The sequence below is a fragment of the Primulina huaijiensis genome, chromosome 5 (assembly GCF_012295235.1).
Source record: "Primulina huaijiensis isolate GDHJ02 chromosome 5, ASM1229523v2, whole genome shotgun sequence".
NCBI classification, from domain to species: Eukaryota; Viridiplantae; Streptophyta; class Magnoliopsida; order Lamiales; family Gesneriaceae; genus Primulina; species Primulina huaijiensis.
Genome location: NC_133310.1, coordinates 19,480,013 through 19,503,244, shown reverse-complemented (window position 1 = coordinate 19,503,244; position 23,232 = coordinate 19,480,013). Strand labels below are relative to the sequence as shown.

General features: G+C 37.9%; 2 protein-coding genes and 1 non-coding gene across 3 annotated transcripts; 1 reads left to right on the top strand and 2 right to left on the bottom strand.

Annotated features, from left to right (window-relative positions):
* Positions 1-31: 31 nt before the first annotated feature.
* On the top strand, positions 32-889 carry LOC140977558 (dormancy-associated protein 1-like). Its single transcript, XM_073442310.1, has 3 exons — positions 32-266; positions 358-583; positions 706-889. The coding sequence occupies exons 1-3, from the start codon at positions 158-160 to the stop codon at positions 740-742; spliced, it is 372 nt and encodes a 123-aa protein (XP_073298411.1). The 5' UTR covers positions 32-157; the 3' UTR covers positions 743-889.
* Positions 890-7,034: 6,145 nt separating this feature from the next.
* TRNAF-GAA (transfer RNA phenylalanine (anticodon GAA)) lies at positions 7,035-7,107 on the bottom strand. Its single transcript has one exon. It is a non-coding gene; the product is annotated as a tRNA-Phe (tRNA).
* A 2,529-nt stretch (positions 7,108-9,636) lies between these two features.
* On the bottom strand, positions 9,637-22,711 carry LOC140976866 (monothiol glutaredoxin-S17-like). Its single transcript, XM_073441254.1, has 3 exons — positions 22,441-22,711; positions 11,495-11,569; positions 9,637-11,048 (listed from the first exon to the last, which is right to left on the bottom strand). Exons 1-3 carry the CDS (start codon positions 22,621-22,623, stop codon positions 9,822-9,824), a joined length of 1,485 nt encoding a protein of 494 aa, XP_073297355.1. The 5' UTR covers positions 22,624-22,711; the 3' UTR covers positions 9,637-9,821.
* Between the last annotated feature and the right edge of the window lie 521 nt (positions 22,712-23,232).

The window sequence follows — 23,232 nt, the reverse complement described above, 5'->3', positions numbered from 1 at the left end:
TCATTGTCCACACTCGCATCCTCTAGGTTAAGTACTGGAAATAGAAATATACGACTTGGATATATCAAATACTGTTGGAGATATTTCGCCAACAAACCCTTCTGTTTAGTATTAATATAGCAAATAGCCAACCCTACATCCAGAGAAAGCAGGGAAAATGGTGTTGCTTGATCACCTCTGGGACGACGTCGTGGCCGGGCCTCAGCCCGAACGTGGCCTCAAACATCTCAAGAAAGTGTTCACCACCAAGCCCTTGAACACCAAAGGTAAGCCCGGCCTGTAGCCCCCCCTTAATTTGCTTTCTTTCATCCATGCACAGTTTGGATGTGACGTGCTAGCTGGTGTTGATTTTTTTAGATGGTGGAGGAGAGGGCAGCAGCAAGTATGCGAGATCTATGTCGATTCCAGCTTGCCCTGTGACGCCGGTGACACCAGGAACGCCGACAGCACCGTCACCCACGGCGGCGAAAAGGGATAACGTGTGGCGGAGTGTGTTCCACCCCGGCAGCAATCTGGCCACCAAGACAGTTGGGGCTGATTACTTTGACAGGCCACAACCCAACTCCCCTACTGTCTATGACTGGTAACCAACCGAATTAATGAAATTCCAGTATTCCACTTCCTTCTCCATTTTTAAAAGATCATTCAAATTATTTAACATTTATTTATTTTTTGATCTGATCGAATTACCACTGGTTTATACAGGCTTTACAGTGGTGACTCAAGGAGCAAATATCGTTAATTCATTTAAGCAGAGCCAAGAAGGAGGTTGCACTTAGTTGTTTTGTAATTATAATAATGAGAGATGATGCTTTGTAAGACTGTTTTTATATTCGTGATAAGTTTGGTAAGTATCGGACATCCGTTTCATTATAAATAAAATTAAAAATATACTTAAGATGGTCCCTCCAATTCAAACTCTCTTCCTGCAGTTGACTTTAGAGAGAGTGGAACTTTTAGTTTTCATCCAGATTGTTAAGTAACGAAGAACTCAAATTGGAAATCTCCGGCCACCATCTAGAAGGTCCACTTCTTCAACGGTAGGTGCAGCTATTGTTGATTTTCCAATGGCTGTCATCTTCCATTCACACCCATTAACATGTGCAGAATATCTTCTATAAATAGAGACTTCAGCTCGTTGTTCAAATCATCTCATTCCCAGTTGAGGAATCCTAATCTGAAGTAGAGGAGAGCCTTGAGAGTGCTGTGAGGATCTGAGAGTTTTTATTTCTTTCTATAAATTAAATCTATGAATTGAATAGATTGATTTTTCTCTCAAATTAGTTTGATCTTTGATAGTTTAATTCCCAACAAGTGGTATCAGAGCCTGGTTAGAGGTCTTAGCCATCGAAGGAGAGCTCTCTGTGAAAAATTCGATTTCGTGAAAGTGTCTGAAATCTTGTTTTGATTATATCACGACGTAGCTCTCGTTCCCATGAGTCTATCGGTATTTTCAGATCGAAAATCGAACATCAAACGAATTTTCTGTGATTTTTCAAAAGTTATTTACGAAGAAGATAATGAATAGTACCCGCCACGTCATTGCAACGTAAGCGTCCAGTCAGTGTCACGTCATCAGCAATATTTAATTTTCTGAAAATTGCATTTTGGTCCTTATACTTTCTGCTCGTTTCAAAATGGTCCTTTATCTTTCCTAAAGTACAGAATGGCCTCTGAACTTTTGGTAATGGCTTAGAGACCCCTGAACTATCAGAAAGTTATATAGCGATCCCAAAATTTCCAGCAATAGAATTTCTGACCTCGAAGTGCCTATTCCACCATTTTCGGCCGTTCCGGACACATCGGTGTACTTCATTTTACGAGATTCAGCGCCTATTTTGATAAATAAATATTGAAGATGACCACAGAAGAGTCAACATCATATTCTGGAGCTATGATTATGCTCACGGCAACCAACTACACGCTGTGGAAACCTCGGATGGAAGATCTCCTCAGCTGTAAAGATTTGTTCGATCCCGTAGAATTGAAAGGTGAAAATCCTAATACAACCAAAGCATCAGAGTGGAGGAAATTAAACCAGAAATCTATTGGTCAAATCCGATAATGGATTGATCATAGTGTCTTCCACCATGTTGCACAGGAGACAGACGCATATGCTCTCTGGAAGAAGATGGAGGACATGTACCAGGCCAAGATCGCTCGGAATAAAGCCCTGTTGATGAGGCGGTTAGTCAATATGAAGTTAAAAAGTGGAACTTCTGTTGCCGAGCATACCAGTGAGTACCAGAGTCTGGTAGCAAGTATGAACTTGGAGCTTGAACAGATGGACGTAAAGACAGTTTTTTTTCATGGAGATTTAAAAGAAGAAATCTATATGGAGCAGCCAGAAAGTTTTGAGGTTTCAGGTGATAACCTCGTTTGCAAGCTTAAGAAAAGCTTGTACGGTCTAAAGCAGGCACCAAGGCAGTGGTACAAGAAGTTTGACTCATGCATGGCAAGTCAAGGCTATAAGAAAACTGTTGCAGATGAGTGCGTTTACATTCAGAAATTTTCAGACGGGAGTTGCGTTGCTCTTCTACTTTATGTAGACGATATTATGATCGTGGGAAAGGATGCAACGAAGATTAGTCAGTTGAAGAATGAACTCTCTAAGTTTTTTGAAATGAAAGACTTAGGAACAGCTCAACAGATTTTGGGAATGCAGATTGTTCGAGACAGAAACAACCAACGGTTATGGTTATCTCATGAGAAGTACATTGAATGTGTGCTCAAGAGGTTCAACATGAACAACGTCAAACCAGTCAGCATTCCACTTGCCAATCATTTCAAGATGAGCAAGATTGCATGTCCTTTATCAAAGAAAGAGATCGGGGAAATGTCATCAATACCATATTCTTCAGCTGTTGGAAGTTTGATGTATGCAATTATATGCACAAGGCCAGATATTGCTCATGCAGTGGGAAAGGTGAGTCGTTTTCTCTCCAACCCTGGGAAGCAGCATTGGGAGGCAGTAAAATGGATTCTCAGGTACCTAAAAGGTACTACTAAATTATGTCTTTGTTACGGGGGAGCTGATCCAATATTGGAGGGCTATACAGATGCAGATATGGCCGGAGATATTGATAGTAGCAAATCTACTTCAGGATATATCTACACTTTCGTGGGGGGAGCTGTCTCATGGCAGTCACGACTGCAGAAGTGTGTTGCTTTATCCACAACAGAAGCAGAGTATATTGCTGTCGCTGAAGTTGGGAAAGAAATGTTGTGGCTAAAGCGATTTCTTCAAGAACTTGGAATCAAGCAGAAAGAGTACAAGGTACATTGTGACAGTCAAAGTGCTCTCGACTTAAGCAAGAACTCCATGTACCATTCCCGTACAAAGCATATTGATATTCGATATCATTGGATACGTGAAGTTATGGATCGACAACTGTTGAGACTAGTTAAGATTCATACGAAGGAGAATCCAGCAGATATGTTGACAAAAGTGGTAACTCGAGAAAAGTTAGAGCTATGCAGAGACATAGTTGGAATGCTTGTTTTGGATATGGCTGGAGGGGGAGAATTGAAGAACTCAAATTGGAAATCTCCAGCCACCACCTAGAAGGTCCACTTCTTCAACGGTAGGTGCAGCTATTGTTGATTCTCCAATGGCTGCCATCCTCCATTCACACCCATTAACATGTGCAGAATATCCTCTATAAATAGAGTCTATAAATAGAGGCTTCAGCTCGTTGTTCAAATCATCTCATTCCCAGTTGAGGAATCTTAATCCCAAGTAGAGGAGAGCCTTGAGAGTGCTGTGAGGATCTGAGAGTTTTTATTTCTTTCTGTAAATTAAATATATGAATTGAATAGATTGATTTTTCTCTCAAATTAGTTTGATTTTTGATAGTTTAATTCCCAACAAGTAATAGTATAAAATCTCACAAGAACATTGAGCATACATTATTGGCATGTCCCTGGGAATTTGATTGGTTGAGGATGGTGTCTATCATCTCTGCGCCTATCAAATTACTGATGTTTCCTGTAGTGAAGGCATGAATGTTCTCTTACAAGGTTGGAATCTCCTGTCTATTAGCTCCAAGTAGTTTCGCCATAAAAGATCAGGAATCAAAACTAATTTTCTTATTATTTGTTTTGAATTAAAGCCTCATTCATAAATCTAATGAATAAAAGATCAGCAAAAAGAAACAAAATCCCCACTTCCATATCAGTACTCGTTGGTATTTTTAGAAACTTGAGGAATTATGGCAGCAAGAACCACTGAGAGAATAGAAAAAAAGGATCAAATATATAATGCTATTATTTTTAGCACTAAAAAAGTAAGGCATGTTTCAGCTTTTGAACACTAAATCCAAGCCCCACTTACTTTAGATATTTTTAGCACAAAAAAAGTAAATGAAATCACAAAGTTTCAATTTAAAAAGAAGAGTCAGAATTGTTGATTCTTACTGATGTCCATTTATTTTTTCCCACACCACTACATGGTAGACATAGTACTTCTCCATGTACATACAGACTGCAAGCTTTCTCTACGTCAAAAAGCATAATGTTCCTTAACATGATGCTTGAGAGAATATCGTTCAATCGTTAAGCTTCAGTTTCAGAATAAGTTTTGGATTCAGGAGCTGGATCAGAACTTGCAGAGTTGGAACTTGTTGAAGAATCCAATGGAATACAACAAATAGATTTCAGAAGGTGTCGGGACTTCTAAAATGTATACTTGTGCTTCAAGAATCCACCAAGAATTGAAATAAAATCACTGACCATTAGGAAATATATAGGAGGAACAAAGATCAGTGATCAACAGACTGGAATCAGAAAGTTCAGCTTTAGGTTGTATGAAATTTGTTTCTCCATGATGTGTTGTCTGTGTAGCGCTAGATCCCGGAAAATTTGTGCAAAATCCACCATTCTGCAAGACAAGTACCATCATGTTCGAGCTAATTGATCAGCATTGATCAGAAGCTGTGAATTAAAATCCATGCTTCTTTCAGGAAACAAAAGATGCTCTTGCTCATGTATACTTGCAGCTATCAAGTTCGTTAAAAAGTCCCCTTTCTGTAAATCAAAGTGCAAAAAAGTAGGTGATCCTAAACAGTATGGGTTCAATTCTGGCCACTGCATGGTATTGGAATACCATTTTAAAGAAAATTCACCATATCTGGCCTTGGAAATGTCTTTGGAGGACTACTACTTTGGTGAAGATTCACCATATCTGAACTTGGCATTGGTTTAAAATGGTCGGTGTGTCGCTGATTAGGAGGTCCTAGCATTTCCATTTCCAAAATAAGGACCACCATTCTGCCAGAAATCCTTCTGTATTTTTGTACTTTTTTCCTTTTGCATTGTCATGGTGCGACTTTGTTTTGGTTAGAATTAAATAAGAAGCTTTTGAGTAGCTAGCGTTGGGCTTTTTAACCCAAAAAAACAAAAAAATAAAGCCATTTATTTTCAACTAAAAATGGAAGATTTTAACGACCTATATCGTCCATGCCTGATTTCTTCATGACAATGCGTGGGATAAACCACATGTTTTTTGGGATACTTTTCTTTTATGTATAATAAAAACCCATATATAATCATACAATTTTTTAAATAAATAAACGCGAAATTTTTTTTAACACATACTTCCAAAAATTAACAATAATATTAATAATTTAATTACGTGATTTTGAAAAGAGTGACTAAAATTGATTAAAAGCATAATTAATGATAACTGATCTAACAAAACATATATTACTAAAAATATCACACATCAATACATACAAAGCTAAAACTGATATTTTGTCAATGTAAAATCTGTGGATCGAATGATATGATAATCAGGACAAGTCAAGGCCAAACTAAGTATTCTATAGAGACACTCGGCAGATCTTCTTGAATGTGATTATCTTGCAGGGCATTGTTTTTGCAACTTTGAGGCAAACTTCCAATGACAACGACGGACTTGTCGGCGGAACTTTTCATGGCGGTAGAGTGATCGAATGATGACGACATAATAAGGATGTCTATGTTTTCACGGCGGAGAAGCTCAGACAAGAGGAGGAGAATGGAAGCCATTTTTGAAAAACAAAAAACTTGGCCGGTTGGAATTTGGGATTCAAACCTACTATAAATAATTTTCAATCATGCGTAAGTGTGGGTGGACATTAAATTCTTGTGGGCTACTTCTTTTCAGTTCACCTGTATTGAGAAACTCCTAGTTTGGTTAATTAATTAACTTTTGGGTACAAAGTTGTTGGCTCCGGTCGATGTTGATGGTTTTGGACATCAACTGGTATTAATCTTGAGTTCTATTATAAAAATTAAATGTAGGTTCAAAAAAAATTATAAAAATGAATTATGAAAAATGTGATTTTTTTTTATATAGAAAAGATAAAGTGATGTTTAGACTTTTATAAAATTAAATAAATAATGATACACAAATTTTAAATTTCCTATCCAAATTAATTGTAAAAATTAGAACAATCACCTAACTAAACGGTCGTCTAATGTAATGTATAGATTTTTTTTTATTTTTAAATTGATTGTCATATTTTTCAATCAATTTTTATCGGATAAATAAGAGGAACATCTCATTGAAATGGAGTTTGAATATGATATAGATGAATTATTGAAAAAATACAGAGATAAACAAAAAAGTTTATAGATATTTAGGTAAAATGAAAAATACTCCCGCCTATCACTTTTTAGAATACCAAACCTAAACAAATCAAATCAAATCAAATCAAATCACCACTAACATAAAAACCACAAGAGAATGTAAAATTTCAAAATTTGGGTCTTAAAGGTATATTAAATTATGATATTTTTTAAGTACCAAAAACGTATATGTTGGTATTCTTTCTTCTTCTGGGTAGGATATGGTGTCTTGACGGGCTTTCAAATAGTCGTATGATATGTTGAAAGGATATGGGTGGACAGCATTAATGGACTTTATTATTTTTAAAGTGAGAATGGGCTTTCGGACAATCTTAATGTGTATTATTATTATTCCTAAATGGGCTTTCGGACAGTCTATTATTCTTCTTAAATGAAGTCCAATAAACAAAGAAACTGTGAAAAAATGCGGTGAGCGTGGATCGAACACGCGACCTTCAGATCTTCAGTCTGACGCTCTCCCAACTGAGCTATCCCCGCAATTTGACAATTTACTGAAACTTTAATTTGGATAAACTTTAAATCTAAAAATAAATACCCTATATTCTTCAACATCAGTCGGTTCGGACCGTGAAGTTGGACAAATGCGCCTTCAAATGGAACTCTGTATGATTGGCTTAGATTCTGAACAATTGATGCCAGATCATGTTGTTTTAAAGCTTGATTACTTGAATTCTTCGAGTATTATCAATAGCTTTGTTAATGGCACGTTGGAAATATTCAATGTAAATGGTGACGGCTTTAATCATCATTTGTTAACAATTTTGGGTGTGAATTTGAGGAAATATAGATATGAGTTGATTGATAAAGAAATTGAAAACAAGGGATTTGATTCGTTAGATGATACTACTGATGTTTCTCTCGGACTTGAGGATTCGGGCCAACAGTTATGCTCTATTATTAGAAGATCTGGTTAGTTGAACTGAAATATGAGAATGACTGTGAAAGCGTGAATTGTAAGTTTCTTAGGGGATTTCGGGCATAATGGCGATGAGTTGCCATTTGAACCGAAAATGAGTTTGGTCAGTGAAGGAAAATGGGACGCTAAGAAAAAAAGACTCAACACGACTGGCTGTCGCATTTTTCATATTTGAATAAAGAATTGTTTAATCTTTATGACAACTAGAGTAGATTTCAAGGATAAAATATGCGAAATAGAAAATTAATAAATTCAACATTGAATCTAACCAGGAATCACATCATAATTTTTATTCTACCAAATCAAGTCATTATTAAATCTTAAGATGAATTGTCCATTTTTCATGACAATTAACAAAGGCGGTCATCATGTGGAAGTCCCAAGAAAAAATTAGTTGCAGTTAGATTTGACATCAGGTAGTCATTTGTTTCAAAAACGAAATTTTTATCAACTCCTTTCAGTTTTTTCAATTTAATGTATACATCTTGACAACGACGTTTGCTCTGTTCAGTGACATCCATCACTTTAAAAATTTGCGAGAGTGTAGCATTCAAACTATCAAGTCTCTCATTCATATAATCAGATTTTGATATTTTTTTTGTCACTCTTAGATATAGCATTTGTGGATGATGAACGAGGAATGAAAGTTTGTTGAAAGTTCTCCTCCCCGAAATCATCCAAACTTTCTAAACGTATCTCTTGCTTAGCTACTAATTGGTTGATCTCTTCTATTCTTGAAGATTCACGACTACTTAATTCTTTTTCTTCTCTCGCCCAACGACGTGTCTTCTCTTTCCCAGTTTCCGCTCCTTTTCCAGCAGCTCTATCTTTTTCAAATAATTCTCGAAGCACGAGAAAAGAAGGAATAAGAATATTTCAGACAAGTTTAACATCAAGATATACGTATTCAATATAACAATATTTTGGACAAGCTTAAAATCAGGATATACCTATTCAATTTTCATTAATATGTTAAAACATTAATAAGTTAAAAATACAAAATAAACAAAACAATCATGCATATCTTGATTAATGCATCCCAAACCTTTTCCCGTGCATCAATTTTTTTTGTTATGTCATTCCAACCAAATCCACTACCTCTTTTAAAAACTTCTAGAACAATAGTCATTTTTCTTTTCTATGATTAAATATTTCTTTTTGCGATTCTATGCCACGACTGCTATATTCTGTTAGATGATATCGTGTTCCTGTATAAAGAGCGATAAAGTCATCTCTTAGCATAAATCCTGCATTAACAAGATAAAATTTACCTACAAAAAAATTTGTAGATTAAAATATATTTTTGTTGTTGTTTATTTTCAACGAATAATATAATTTTGATGAAATACCATTTGGAACTTTCAGTTTATCTTCTATATTAAACGCATGATCCAGGATACACCCGTCAACTGCAGAACCTTCCCATCCAGGTAAGACATACGTAAATCTCAAATCGAAGGAACAAGCAGCCAACACATTTTGTGTGGGGAAATATTTTCTTCCTCTATACATTGTAACATGTTCTTTGGAAACTTTAACACAAAAATGTGTTCCATCAATTGGACCAATACAATCATACCATATATATCAAATTAATATACAATCCTACCATATCTACTTTCAAATTCAAAATTTTAAGCATACAAACACATCGTAAAGAACTGCCGCATCGATGGAGTCGAGGGCTTCAAGAAGTGAAACTGCGAAGAAAGTGAAACTGAATTCAAGTGCGCGTGATATTATTTGGATCGGGTTTTCCTTTTCTTTACAGATTGGGCTTCACCTTGGGCTCTCTTGCTCTGTGCCTATTTTATTCTGCTCTGCAGAACCCCATTCAAGAAATAGAATTGTATCGTTTGTAGGAAAATCGATGAGAAATGTGACTAGAAGTGATAAATTTTAGAATTCATACTTCTTGAAAATGAATTAAAAAATTCCATAGGTGTAAATACCATTGCCGACGAGTCAGCTTTGATTCCCATATTAAGGGTCCAACTAAAATCTGATTTGGAACAAAATCACATTAATGACCAGAAATACAGTGAGTGATCATATAACTCAATTCTACTTTATAAATCAAAGTTCATAACTGATCCTTCAATCATATTTATAACACCAACGGCAGAATACTCTTGCCATGCTTTTATAACATTTTTAAGAAGGAAATGCTAAAAATTGTCAAACTACATGATAAACATGTCTACATCTTCAACCACCGTCGAAAAATTACGAAACACAACAAGGTAGACAAACGTCTATGACTCGTACCGTTTACTCAATCGGACAAGGTATCCTTCAGTTCACCATTTTTACGCATCTCCATCACAATATCACACCCTCCTATCAGCTCTCCTTTATGGTATAGCTGTGGAAAAGTGGGCCAGTTCGAGAATGACTTCAATCCTTGCCTCACTTCCTCGTCACTAAGAATATCGAACGATCCAAAATCCACTCCCTCTTCCTTAAGTGAGTTCACGACCTTGGAGCTGAAGCCGCATTTTGGAGCATCTGGGGTACCTTTCATAAAGAGCATGACAGGTGAAGAATTTACAAGCTGTTTCAGACGATCTTCGAGTGACTCTCCAAATGGGACCCCTTTTTCGGCTAGAAGCTTCTTTAGCTCTCCGCTCTGTTGCATCTCCAACAATATGTCTGATCCACCTATAAGTTCACCCTTTATGTATAGCTGGGGATAACTGGACCAGTTTGAGTATATTTTGAGCCCTTGACGAACTTCATCATCTGTAAGAATGTCAAAACTCTCAAACTTAATTTTCTCCTGTCTGAGGATGTCTGCTACTTTCCGACTAAAACCGCAACGTGGTTCATCAGGTTTTCCCTTCATAAACAACACGACTGGACCTGAACCAATGAGGGTCTGCAAACGGGAAGTTGTAGCTGCACTCAAACCTGAAGGGTCCATGGTGCCGCCTTTTCCTACATCAGGTCCAGTGAGTACCTTGTTGTCCAATATTTGAATTCCATGGTCCCTAAAAACATCCCCGAGTTCACCGCTTTCGTGCATGGCAATGGCAATATCACATCCGCCAATTAGTTCCCCCTTGCAGTAAAGCTGAGGAAATGTTGGCCAGTTTGCAAATTTTTTCAGTCCCTCGCGAACTTTGTTATCACTTAAAATATCAAAACTTCCAAATTCGACCTTCTCTTTTCTCAAAATATCAACCACTTTTTTACTAAAACCACACTGAGGGGACTCGGGGTTTCCTTTCATGAAAAGCATGACTGGGTGAGAATTAACAAGCTCCTGAAGCCTCTTCTTGAGGCCATCACTTGTACCAGAAAGCAATTGGCTACCGTTTTCAGAAGCATGAGTTTCTTTAGCAAAAGCCTTGACTGATTCAAGAACAGCAGGACCAGCAGCCATGCCAAGACTAGCAGGAGCTGCAGGTTCCCCAGGAATGATTGAGCCTGCAACTTTTGCAACCTTGTTGGCCAAACTCGATGGGTCAGCACCTTCTAATGTATCAACTGCTTTGCCACCCTAATGTGACAAAAAAAATAGATCTATTAAAAAAGTATTAAAGTTGAGCAGGAGGCCTTCACAACTGTTACCATTGAGAAAAAGTGTGTCAAACGAGATATGTGCATTTAGCAGGAGTGGGTTGTATAGTTGGATATAATGGATAAAGGTTCATGAATTCTAGAAAATGTGATTTCCATCAAGAATTAAAAAATTGTGCAGCAGCAAACAAATGGGAAAGGTAATAACTGAAGGACTGGGCATATTTTCAAAATATTACATGGAGTTCTCAAGAACTAAAAACATCCAAACATATCTATGGCAACTACCACACAGGGAAAGGACTGAGCATGCTTTTCAAAATATTACATGAAGTTCTCAAGAACTTCTCAAAAAATCCAAACATATCCATGGCAACTGAATATCGCACAGGGAAAAAATAAATAAAAACATCCCTTTTCTTTTACCTTAAAGAACACAAAATATGGGACAGCAGAAACAGAATACGTCTCAGAAATTTCAGGTTGTTCTTCGGCCTCAACCTATAATACCAGAATAAAATTATGTCAGCAATGGGCACACTAGCCAATAGTTTAAGAAAAATTATCAACTCATAAAGATCAAAACATGCTTAAAGGACAAAATAATTAACAGAAAACAGGACAAACAAAAAGAAAATATCAGAATTTTAGCCTCATTTCCAACTAAAATGTTCAAAAGTGATCAGGAAGCTTTACTTTAACCCATCTCAAATTACACATAAAAAAATATTAGCTTCCTTCTCCTCTTGCGGACAAACACAACCTAGTATTAGATCTTAGAAGTCATCAAGTTAATGGCTATCCTCTTCCCAGTATTCCAATTTGCTACTACTCTTAATCTTTAATTTTTGCACTTGGATTGCTGCAAACTTCTACAAGGTCTATGTTTGAAATAAATTTCTGTTTGAGTTTCTGAATTCTCCAGTGCATGAAGCACTTTCTCCAAACCATCTTCGATTGACAAGACGACCACTCAAATTTTCAAATCCATCAATGTTCTCATTAAGAACACCAAATTAATGGTTCTTGTTTGATCAACAATCAATAGAAACAGGAGCAGGCAGTTTGAAGATACCTAACTCCTCCAAAAAGAAAAGAAAGGGAACAGAGAATCTCTGAATAATTTGTGCATAACCTTTACATTGTTTGGACCAACATATCTACGAAATATACAAACCAACAGTAGCTAAACAAGTGTACCCAAATATAATTCAGAACTTTAAGTATTTTACAAAGATATGATTGGACTGATCCTTCTCCAGTTGAGAGAATGAGTATTTTCACACAGTAGATACTGTATCACCCCCAAATTCTCTCAGGGGCCCACCGTTATAACAATAGCCTCATGTTCAATCTACGGAAAGAAAAAACAAGAAATTATCCCTCTCCCTTGGTCTACCATCCACTAGGCTGTGAGAACCCGAATTTCCAATAGTAGCTAGCAATTTCCAGCAGTAGCTAGTATTTTGCAGCAGCTAGCAATATTCAGCAGCAATGCAAAAATTTCAGCAGAAGCTAACAATTCTAGCAGCAACTAATATTTCAGAAGCTGGTATTTTTCCAGCAGATAGAATTCAGCAGCAGAAGAGTTCAGTAGCGCGGGATTCCTGCAGACAGCTACTGATTCTGCTTATGACTTGTAACTGAAACATTTAACATGGAATAAAGGCTGTTAATGGCAGATTATGGCAATTATTTGGGAGACTAACAGTCAGAATTTTTGCTTATAAATAACACTCTCAAATCTCTGAATTGGTGTTACACAAATCTTGAGTTATCGCTTGAAATTCGAGCTAAGAGAGTGCCTTTTTCGAGCAGAAAAATCCAGTAGCGAGAGCAAGCAGATTCCAGACTTCAACCGAAACTTTCAAGCAAATTACCGTAAATGGGCTTATGTATAAATATTTTGAAACCAGTTTGATAATTTCTCTTTTGAAGCAAAGTATATGTATTTTTGATTTCTAATCTCTGATTTTTTAAGCACTGAAACCTAGTGAACTAGTGGTAGGATTATATATATTCTGAAACATTCCTGATTACTGATTACTGGCCTTACTCCTTATAGAAGAGAACATATAGGGAACTGATATCAGTATAGCCATATTACTGTTTCTGTTGAAAATAGTTTTGAAAACTGGGTGTAACGCCCAAGGGACGGGGTTGGTTGACACCGACGTTGCTGTCATATTAGTACTGCCAGGGTGAACTGAAAATTTTGACTTGTGTGCTTCAGACATGACTTCCTGTCGAAGAATTTCAATGTCAGGTACACACAATCATCTTTTCATCCACACAACTCCCTTGTCATCTGTCTGGATATCCGATGATTTTCCTTCTTCGGCTTTTTGTTTCATTTTAACCAAAGTGAGGTCCCGATCTTGACTTATCTTGATCGTTTCTCGGAGGCATGGTTGTACTGAAAGTGAAGCTAGGATTACTTTGCCCATATTCTTCCGACTCAAATCATCAGCTACCTTGTTCGTCTTGCCCTGGTGATAGCTTATCGTCAAGTCGTAATCTTTCAGGAGTTCAATCCATCGTCTCTGCCGCATATTTAGTTCTTTTTGAGTGAACAAATATTTGAGGCTTTGATGATCAGTGAAGATCTCACACTAGGCTCCGTAAAGATAATGTCTCCATACTTTTAATGCGGACACCACTGCAGCCAGTTCGAGGTCATGCGTCGGATAGTTTTGCTCATATGGTTTCAGTTGTCTTGACGTGTAGGCAATTACTCTTCCATCTTGCATGAGTACACATCCTAAACCTCCTTTTGATGCATCGCTGTAGATGATGAAGTCTTTTCTTTCAGTTGGCAATATCAATAACGGAGTAGAGGCAAGTTTCTTCTTCAAAGTCTCGAAGCTTTGCTCACATTCTTCACTCCATTGAAACTTGGAGTTCTTTTGGGTGAGTTTAGTGAGTGGTATGACTATTGAAGAGAATCCTTCAACAAATTTTCGATAATAACTTGCTAATCCCAAGAAGCTTCGAATCTCTGTCACATTCTTTGGCCTCGACCAATCCATGATTGCTTCTACCTTCGTAGGGTCCAAAGATACTCCTGCTACTGATTTTATATGACCCAAGAATGTGACGCGTTTTAGCCAAAACTCGCATTTCTTGAATTTGGCGTACAATTCCTTTTCTATCAGTGTCTGGAGGGTGAGACGAAGATGTTCTTTATGGTCTTTCTCACTTGAAGAATATACCAGAATATCGTCGATGAATACCACAACAAACTTGTCAAGAAACGGTTTGAACAATATGTTCATGAGATCCATGAATGCTGCCAGAGCGTTTGTTAATCCAAACGGCATTATCATGAACTCATAGTGTCCATACCTTGTTCTGAAGGTTGTCTTCGGAATATCATTTGTTTTAACCTTTAGTTGGTGGTAGCCTGACCTTAAATCGATCTTGGAAAAAACTGTAGCTCCTTTGAGTTGGTCGAACATGTCATCTATCTTTGGAAGCGGGTACTTATTTTTTATTGTGATCTTATTCATTTCTCTGTAATCGATACACAATCTCATGCTTCCGTCCTTTTTCTTTACAAATAGGACAGGAGCTCCCCACGGAGATGCGCTTGGTCGGATTTGCTTCTTATCCAACAATTCTTGAAGTTGTTCTTTGAGTTCTTTCAATTCTGCTGGAGCCATTAGGTACGGTGCTTTTGAGATTGGTGTAGCATTGGGTACTAATTAATCTCAAATTCTACTTCGCGGTCGAGGACTATGCCAGTGAGTTCTTCAGGAAAGACATCTGAAAATTCTTGTACTACCGGAATCTCTTCTAGCACAAGTGCGGTTTCTTCCTTTACCTCGTTTAACATAGCTAGGTAAACTTCTTATCCACTTTTCATGGCTTTCCTAGTTTGAGAAGCAGAAAGAAGAGTTTTCTGTTCTTTTGTCTTACCATGAAATAAATGTTTCTCTTGGTGTGGAGTTTGGATGGTTACCGTCTTTCCATGACAGTCTACTAAAGCATGATTCTTGGCTAACCAATTCATTCCAAGAATTACATCAAATTCCACCATGTTTAGTTGGATTAGGTTTGCCTTGAAATTCTGATTTTCTATGAGAACACTAATATCCCGATATAGAGTGCGAGTTTCTAAAATCCGATTTGCAGGAGTTGCTACTCTATATGGTTCTTCTAAGCTATTAGGCTTAGTTTCTAACTTCTTGGCAAATCTCTTAGACATGAATGAATGCGTAGCACCACAATCAAATAACACATAAACAGGTATATTATTGATTAGAATGGTACCTGCTACGACATCATTTGAGTTGTCAGCCTCTTCTTGAGTGAGAACATAGACTCGAGCATTTGGCTTGTTCTCCTTAGGCTTGTTTGGAGTTGTTCCACTTGCTGGACCATTCCTTGGATCTGGAAAAAGGCATTGAGCAATGTGGTGGTCCATCTTTCTACAACGGAAACAAGCTCCAGAATTCTTACGGCATTCACCAATGTGAGTGAATCTACAAGCTTGGCACTTGACTCCCTCTTTGCTTGATTGAGAAGAAGTGGTTCCTTTGGCTGGAGCACTGGTGGATTGATTGCTTGAAAACCTAGGCTTCTTGAATTGTTGGCCCGGTTGGTATTGGCTTGACTGAGGACGCTTGAGTTTGTTCTCACCTTCACGCCTCTTGATGTCATTCTCAGCCCTGGCGACTCCCATCAATTCATTAAAACTATTGGGCTCAATAACAGCAAGGGCAGATTGAATGCGGCTGTTCAATTTCTTCTTGAAGCGATGTATCTTCAAGGCTTCGTCTCCCATTATGGTTGGGGAGTAAGTTCCCAATGAGTGGAACTTGGATGAATACTCCACCACTGTTATGTTTGGTTCTTGAACCAAGCTTTGAAATTCTGACAGCTTCTACACTCGAATTGCTGTCGGGAAGTACTGCCTCATAAATGCCTCTCGGAACCTTTGCCAAGTGATAGGTCCCGTCCCTAACATAGTTGGTGAGACTTCTTCCCACCATTTGGCTGTTTTATCCACAAGAAAAGGTGTAATCATATCTACTTTGATCTCTTGTGGAACCTCAAGTAGTCGAAGATGATTCTCCACCCCCTTCATCCAATTTTGTCCGCCCTCAGGATCGGAGCTTCCATCGAAGTTTGGGACTCTTGCTCTTCGGAGAGACTCATAATGCTGCTTAGTCCCATTCTAAGCTGGAGGTGGTGGTTGATTACCATTAGGTTGGACAACGTGGTTGCGACAATTGTGGCTATAGACATCAAATCCGCCTGACTGAGGCCAACTGTTGGTGGTGGTTGTTGTGCATCCTCATTGTTGCGGTTGTCATTGCGGATTCCATAACGAGGGTTGCGATTGTTTCTCACGGGTCTTCCGTCCATTTCCTACAAATATGAAAGTTCTAAGATTTTTGGCAAAATAGGGACTAAACAAAGGAAGCAAAATGATTGAGTAATTGCTCAAAAATTAAATATGAAACCAATGGATAGAAATAAATTTTATTGATTTCTCACAAAAGTGCAATTACAACTAAACTTCGAAAATGCTAACAGAAATGCAAATGGAACAAGTGTTATTACAAAGAACTACTACTGATGGCCTAATCTATCACTTCTCCAAATCCCAAATCCATAAGATCCTCTTCGACTTTTTCTTCAGGATCCTCCTCGGGTTCGTCTTCATGGTTGGCTATTACTGTTTCAAGATGTTCAATATGACCATGCAGAACTGCATTCTGGTCACTAAGAACTTCAACAATGTTCTGCAACTCTTGAATCTGAGCATCAGTCTGCTCACAATACTTATTATGTTAGTGCATGAGTTGGTTCTTTTGATCCTTAAGCACTTGGATCTTCTCAACCAAGTTATCACGTAACTCGATTAACTCTGCAACAGTCTCTTGGGATGTTTCGAACTCTTCTTGAGCTTTCCTATTTCTCTCTTCTGCCCCATGCAGATAGTGAGGATAACGTTGGACATCATCTCTTAAGTGTTTTGCTCTACGCTGTAATTCGTCTTTGTCCAGCTCTAAGCAGTAGTTATGTTCCTTGAGTTTATCTATCTTCTTCTCTAAGCTCTTAATGTAACTACTCAGGTCAGCCATATTCTACATCCCTTGAGTTTATCTATCTTCTTCTCTAAGCTCTTAATGTAACTACTCAGGTCAGCCATATTCTACATCCCTTGAGTTTATCTATCTTCTTCTCTAAGCTCTTAATGTAACTACTCTGGTCAGCCATATTATACATCCATAACTACTGCTTAGAGCTGGACAAAGACGAATTACAGCGTAGAGCAGAACACTTAAGAGATGATGTCCAACGTTATCCTCACTAACTGCATGAGGCAGAAGAGAGGAATAGGAAAGCTCAAGAAGAATTCGTAACCTCCAAAGAGACTGCTGCAGAGTTAATCGAGTTACGTGATAACTTGGTTGAGAAGATCCAAGTGCTTAAGGATCAAAAGAACCAACTCATGCACCAGCATAATCAGTATTGTGAGCAGACTGATGCTCAGATTCAAGAGTTGCAGAACACTGTTGAAGTTCTTAGCGACCATAATGCAGTTCTGCATGGTCATATTGAACATCTGGAAACAGTATTAGCCAACCATGAAGACGAACCCGAGGAGGATCCCGAAGAAGAAGAAAAAGTCGAAAAGGATCCTATGGATTTGGGATTGAGAGAAGTGATAGATTAGGCCATCAATAGTAGTTCTTTGTAATAACACTTTTTCCATTTGCATTTCTGTTAGCATTTTCGAAGTTTAGTTGTAATTGCACTTTCGTGGGAAATCAATAAAATTTATTTCTATCCATTGGTTTCATATTTAATTTTTGAGCAATTACTCAATCATTTTGCTTCCTTTGTTTAGTACCTATTCTGCCAAAAACCTTAGAACTTTCATGTTTGTAGGAAATGGACGGAAAACCCGTGAGAAACAATCGCAACCCTCGTTATGAAAACCGCATCAACAATCGCAATAACAACCGCAAAGATGAGGATGCACAACAACCACCACCAACAGTTGTCCTCAGTCAGGCGGATTTGATGTCTATAGCCACGATTGTGGCAACCACGCTACAAGGGTTTGTCAACCCTAATGCTAATCAGCCACCGCTACCACCTCCAACTCAGAATGGGACTAAACAGCAATATGAGTCTCTCCGAAGAGCAAGAGTCTCAAACTTCGATGTAAGCTCCGATTCTGAGGTCGGAGAAAATTGGATGAAGGAGGTGGATAATCATCTTCGACTACTTGAGATTCCAAAAGAGATCAAGGTAGATGTGATTACACCTTTTCTTGTGGATAAAGCAGCCAAATGGTGGGAAAGAGTCTCACCAACTATGTTAGGGACGGGAGAGACGATGGATTGAACTCCTGAAAACTTACGACTTGACGATAAGCTATCATCCGGGCAAGGCGACCAAGGCAGCTGACGCTTTGAGTCAGAAGAATATGGGCAAAGTAATCCTAGCGTCACTTTCAGTACAACCATGCCTCCGAGAAACGATCAAGATAAATCAAAATCGGGACCCCATTTTGGTTAAACTGAAACAACAAGCCAAAGAAGGAAAATCATCGGATCTCCAGACAGATGACAAGGGAGTTGTGTGGATGAAAGGACGATTGTGTGTACCTGACATTGAAAATCTTCGACAAGAAATCATGTCTGAAGCACACAAGTCAAAATTTTCAATTCACCCTGGCAGTACCACAATGTACAGGGATTTGAAGAAAAGTTTCTGTTGGAGAGGAATGAAGAAGGACGTTGCAATGTTTGTTTCTAAGTGTCACGTGTGGCAACAAGTCAAAGCAGAACACCAGAGACCTGGTGGACTTCTTCAACCATTAGAAATTCCGGAATGGAAATGGGAACATATTTCCATTGATTTTGTAGTCAGTTTACCAAAGTCGAGACAATGTCATGATGGAATATGGGTAATTGTAGAAAGACTCACGAATTCTGTGCATTTCTTACATGTCCGCATGAATTATAATATGGATAAACTGACCACATTATACATGAATGATATCATACGATTACATGGAGTTCCAGTTAGCATACTATCAGACAGAGATCCTAGATTTACATCTCGTTTTTGGAAGAGCTTTCAACAAGCTATGCGGACAAAAGTTACTCTTAGTACGGCGTATCACTCTCAAACTTATGGCCAAACTGATAGGACAATACAAACTCTTGAGGACATGCTGAGAGCATGTGCTCTAGACTTCAGTGGTAATTGAAGTGAACATCTTGCCTTTAATCGAGTTCGCGTACAATAATAGTTATCACAGCAGTATTGGAATGACACCGTACGAAGCTCTATATGGACGAAAGTGTCAATCACCACTATATTGGGATGAAGTAGGGGAAAAAGCCATCGTTGGACCCGAACTGATCCAAGAAATAGTGGATAAAGTTGCTATGATCAAGGAGAGACTAAAAACTGCACAAAATCGACAGAAAAACTGGGCTGACCTGAAAAGAAGACCCGTGGAATTTGAAGTTGGAGAAAAAACATATGTGAAAGTGTCACTCATGAAAGGTGTAATCCGATTCAATAAGGCTGGAAAATTGAATCTCAGATATGTTGGACCTTTTGAAATTCTAGAGAAAGTGGGAACATTTGCTTACAGATTAGCACTTTCCCCTGATATGTCAAGGATCCATAATGTTTTTCACGTTTCGCAATTAAAAAGATATATTTTCGATTCAAGTCATATTCTTGAAACTGGACCACTGTTGGTTGAGGGCAATCTAAATGAAGAACTGAAGTATGAAAAAATTCCGATTCGAATTGTGGATAACAAAGACCAAGTACTGAGTCGACGAACTATTCCATATGCCAAAGTACAATGGTCCAATCACACCGAAAAAGAAGCTACTTGGGAGTTGGAAGAAAAGATACGAGAACAATACCCTTATCTCTTTGAGGATCATGTATAGCTAAGTTTCGAGGACGAAATTTCTAATAAGATGGGAGGGATGTGAGAACCCGAATTTCCAGCAGTAGCTAGCATTTTGCAGCAGCTAGCAATATTCAGCATCAATGTAAAAATTTCAGCAGAAGCTAACAATTTTAGCAGCAACTAATATTTCAGAAGCTGGTATTTTTCCAGCAGATAGAATCCAGCAGCAGAAGAGTTCAGTAGCGCGATATTCCAGTAGACAGCTACTGATTCTGCTTATGACTTGTAACTGAAACGTTTAACATGGAATAAAGGCTGTTAATAGCACATAATTGCAGATTATGACAATTAATTGGGAGGCTAAGTGGCTAACAGTCAGAATTTTTGCTTATAAAAAACACTCTCAAATATCTGAATTGGTGTTACACAAATCTTGAGTTATCACTTAAAATTCGAGCTAAGAAGTGCCTTTTTCGAGCAGAAAAATCCAGTAGCGAGAGCAAGCAGATTCCAGACTTCAACCGAAACTTTCAAGCAAATTACTGTAAATGAGCTTATGTATAAATATCTTGAAACCAATTTGATAATTTCTGTTTTGAAGCAAAGTATATGTATTTTTGATTTCTAATCTCTGATTTTTGAAGCATTGAAACCTAGTGAACTAATGGTAAGAATATATATTCTGAAACATTCATGATTACTGATCTCACCCCTTAGATGAGCGAACATATAGGGGGCTGATATCAATATAGCCATGAAATTCACAAATGTGCTCAGTGCTTGCTCGCTAAATTTTAATTTCTGATTTCTGTTCTGAAACCTATTATTCCTGAATACCGATTCATGTTCTGAAAGTCAGAGTTTCTGCATATTATTTGTATTACTGTTTCTATTGAAAATGGGTTTGAAAACTGGGAGTTATTCTCACCCCCGCTTATTGATTGACGACCAAATCACTCACCCACCAAACCCATCTGAGATAAGAACAAGGAAGAAATGTTAAAAGAAGAGCAGAGTCAATTCTGGGGCTGATGAAGAAGACTGTTGTTTCTCAGTTCTAATTTATGTTTGTTTTTCCGCTGCATCTGTTAAGACATTGTTATGTCTTGTTTTTACATTTCCGCTGTAAAACATTAGTAATTTGAGTTTGTATCAGACAATGAAATATTAATTATTATGAATAAAAAGACTGGTTTCTGAATTTTGTACTTCTGAGGCTTGTTGTTTTCGAATGTAAATTTGAGAGCAACGCCGGTGTCGACCAACCCCGTCCCTGGGGCGTGACATAAGCTATCTTCAGTTTGCAATTCCCTCTCCACCAAAACCACAACTACCAGCACATCCAAAAACACCCCACTATTGTAAACTAGAAAGGCAATGCATGAGCAAGTGAATGAATTATTTTATGCACATCTTTCTTAACAAATTTACATGATATAATATTTAAAGAGTGCACTACATATTTGATCCAAAACCTATGAACAAAAACAAGATGAACCAGCAAACAATGTAGGTAATCCACAACTAAAAGGTACCTAAACGAGAATGAAATCATGATGGATTTGAACATCTGATGAGGTTTTGGAGGCGGTGAACGAGGAAGGAAGGTTTGCTGGCAATGAGCAAGACCAAGCAATGTGATGACAAAGCACAGAGGTTTTTTCATCAATAGGCAAGGCAAATACTTTATGGCGAAGCAAATAATGGAGGCTGTGACACTATTGATAGGGATGTATATGGTATAACCATAGCAGTGTTGGATATCTGCAAATTGATGGACACGTGTGATGCATGGATGACGCAGGAGAAGAAAAATGCACTGTTTAGTGAGTAAACTCATGTCAATTGTTGATTCGTGGAACATGTAACTAAAACAAAAAATTGAAACTGTGAATCCAAAGCCTGTCAGTAGGTAACAAAACCTAAATTGCAGGTACGCATATTATAAACAATTTCTACTGACTTTCAGGGTTACATATTAAGCTTCAGCTCCGTTAATTAACTCTCATCTTATAGATATAGCTCTAAGTGAGGAAAAAAAAGGTAGTTCTGTAGAAACAGAAGACATAGGTACCCAAAAATCTTGATGTTTTTTCTTTCCACAATCCACCCCCTGCAACTCCAGAATTTTCACCTAATTTAGGCCAAAAGAATTTGTTCTCCTCAAACTTTGGACAAAAACTTGTATCTTAGTAACTCACGTCAAAAAGTGCGTTTACCATAACTGCATAATTCTTTTTTAATTCTTCAACTTGAACTTGAAACTAATGTAAATCAAGCAAAGTCGATTTAACACCTCTCAACGACACAACCAAAGAATATCATTAGCTAACAACTGCCTGATAGTACTTTATTTTTAACATCAATATGCCGGGGAAAAAAATTTAGGGCAGGACTTAATTTCAAATATATTCAAGGTTAATAATCAGACAAAAACTGTATCGATACACAACATTGATATATTGTATACCCGTAGAAAGTGAGCGAGAGGGAAATCCGTCGAGAGATGAGAGAAGACTTGATCCATGTGCTTGGAGGCATCGCACCACGAAGCCCAAAAGTGTAGAATCACAGGAGTTCCGCCGCCGATGGCACTGTCAAGTTCAGCCTTTGATTTGATCTCTATCACCGCTCCTCCGCCGCCGGCCGCCATTTTTTTCGAGAGGATACGCAATCTGCCTCGCCTAAACGCCAAGCCCACTCGAAAGAGGCAATTCAGTGCAGTCGCTCCGTTTAATTCTGAAGGCATGAAAATCCAATTATAATTGGGCTCATTCAGATTCATCGTGGCCCTTAAAACAAACTAAACAGCCCAATAAGAGCATCCAATTGAAAGGGCCTTTAAAAATAATGGGCTTTTTCAGCCCATCGTCAGTTTTCCAGCATAGTTCCAAAGTGCGGAAGCAGTGTGATCTTCCCTTGCCTTTGATTGTCACCTTTGTTGCAGATGTCGATCTTATTTCATTATAACTTTTCTTTTTGTGGCTTCTATGCCTTTAACTTCCAATACATCAAGCATACATGCGGACGTAACACGAATTCAAAATTTTGTACAAAATCTTTATAAATTCAAGTTTCTTGCTTTCGGTTCATGGATCACAGTAATGATTTGATTTGTACCAGAAATTAGTCTGCGTGGAAACCTCAGTTTATGAATTGCAGGAACCAACCATTACGTTTTTATTCAATGGTGAAATATGCAGCCATAGCCAGAGGAGATGCCGAAATATTCATGAAGTTCGCGCGATCAGGTTACGTGGAA

Coding starts and splice junctions, on each gene's coding strand:
- LOC140977558 (XM_073442310.1), top strand. CDS start 158: ATGGTGTTGCTTGATCACCTCTGGGACGACGTCGTGGCCGGGCCTCAG. Junction 267..357: donor CAAGCCCTTGAACACCAAAG/GTAAGCCCGGCC, acceptor TGATTTTTTTAG/ATGGTGGAGGAGAGGGCAGC. Junction 584..705: donor TCCCCTACTGTCTATGACTG/GTAACCAACCGA, acceptor TGGTTTATACAG/GCTTTACAGTGGTGACTCAA.
- LOC140976866 (XM_073441254.1), bottom strand. CDS start 22,623: ATGGCGGCCGGCGGCGGAGGAGCGGTGATAGAGATCAAATCAAAGGCT. Junction 11,570..22,440: donor CTCTCGCTCACTTTCTACGG/GTATACAATATA, acceptor CTGGTATTATAG/GTTGAGGCCGAAGAACAACC. Junction 11,049..11,494: donor CATATTTTGTGTTCTTTAAG/GTAAAAGAAAAG, acceptor TTGTCACATTAG/GGTGGCAAAGCAGTTGATAC.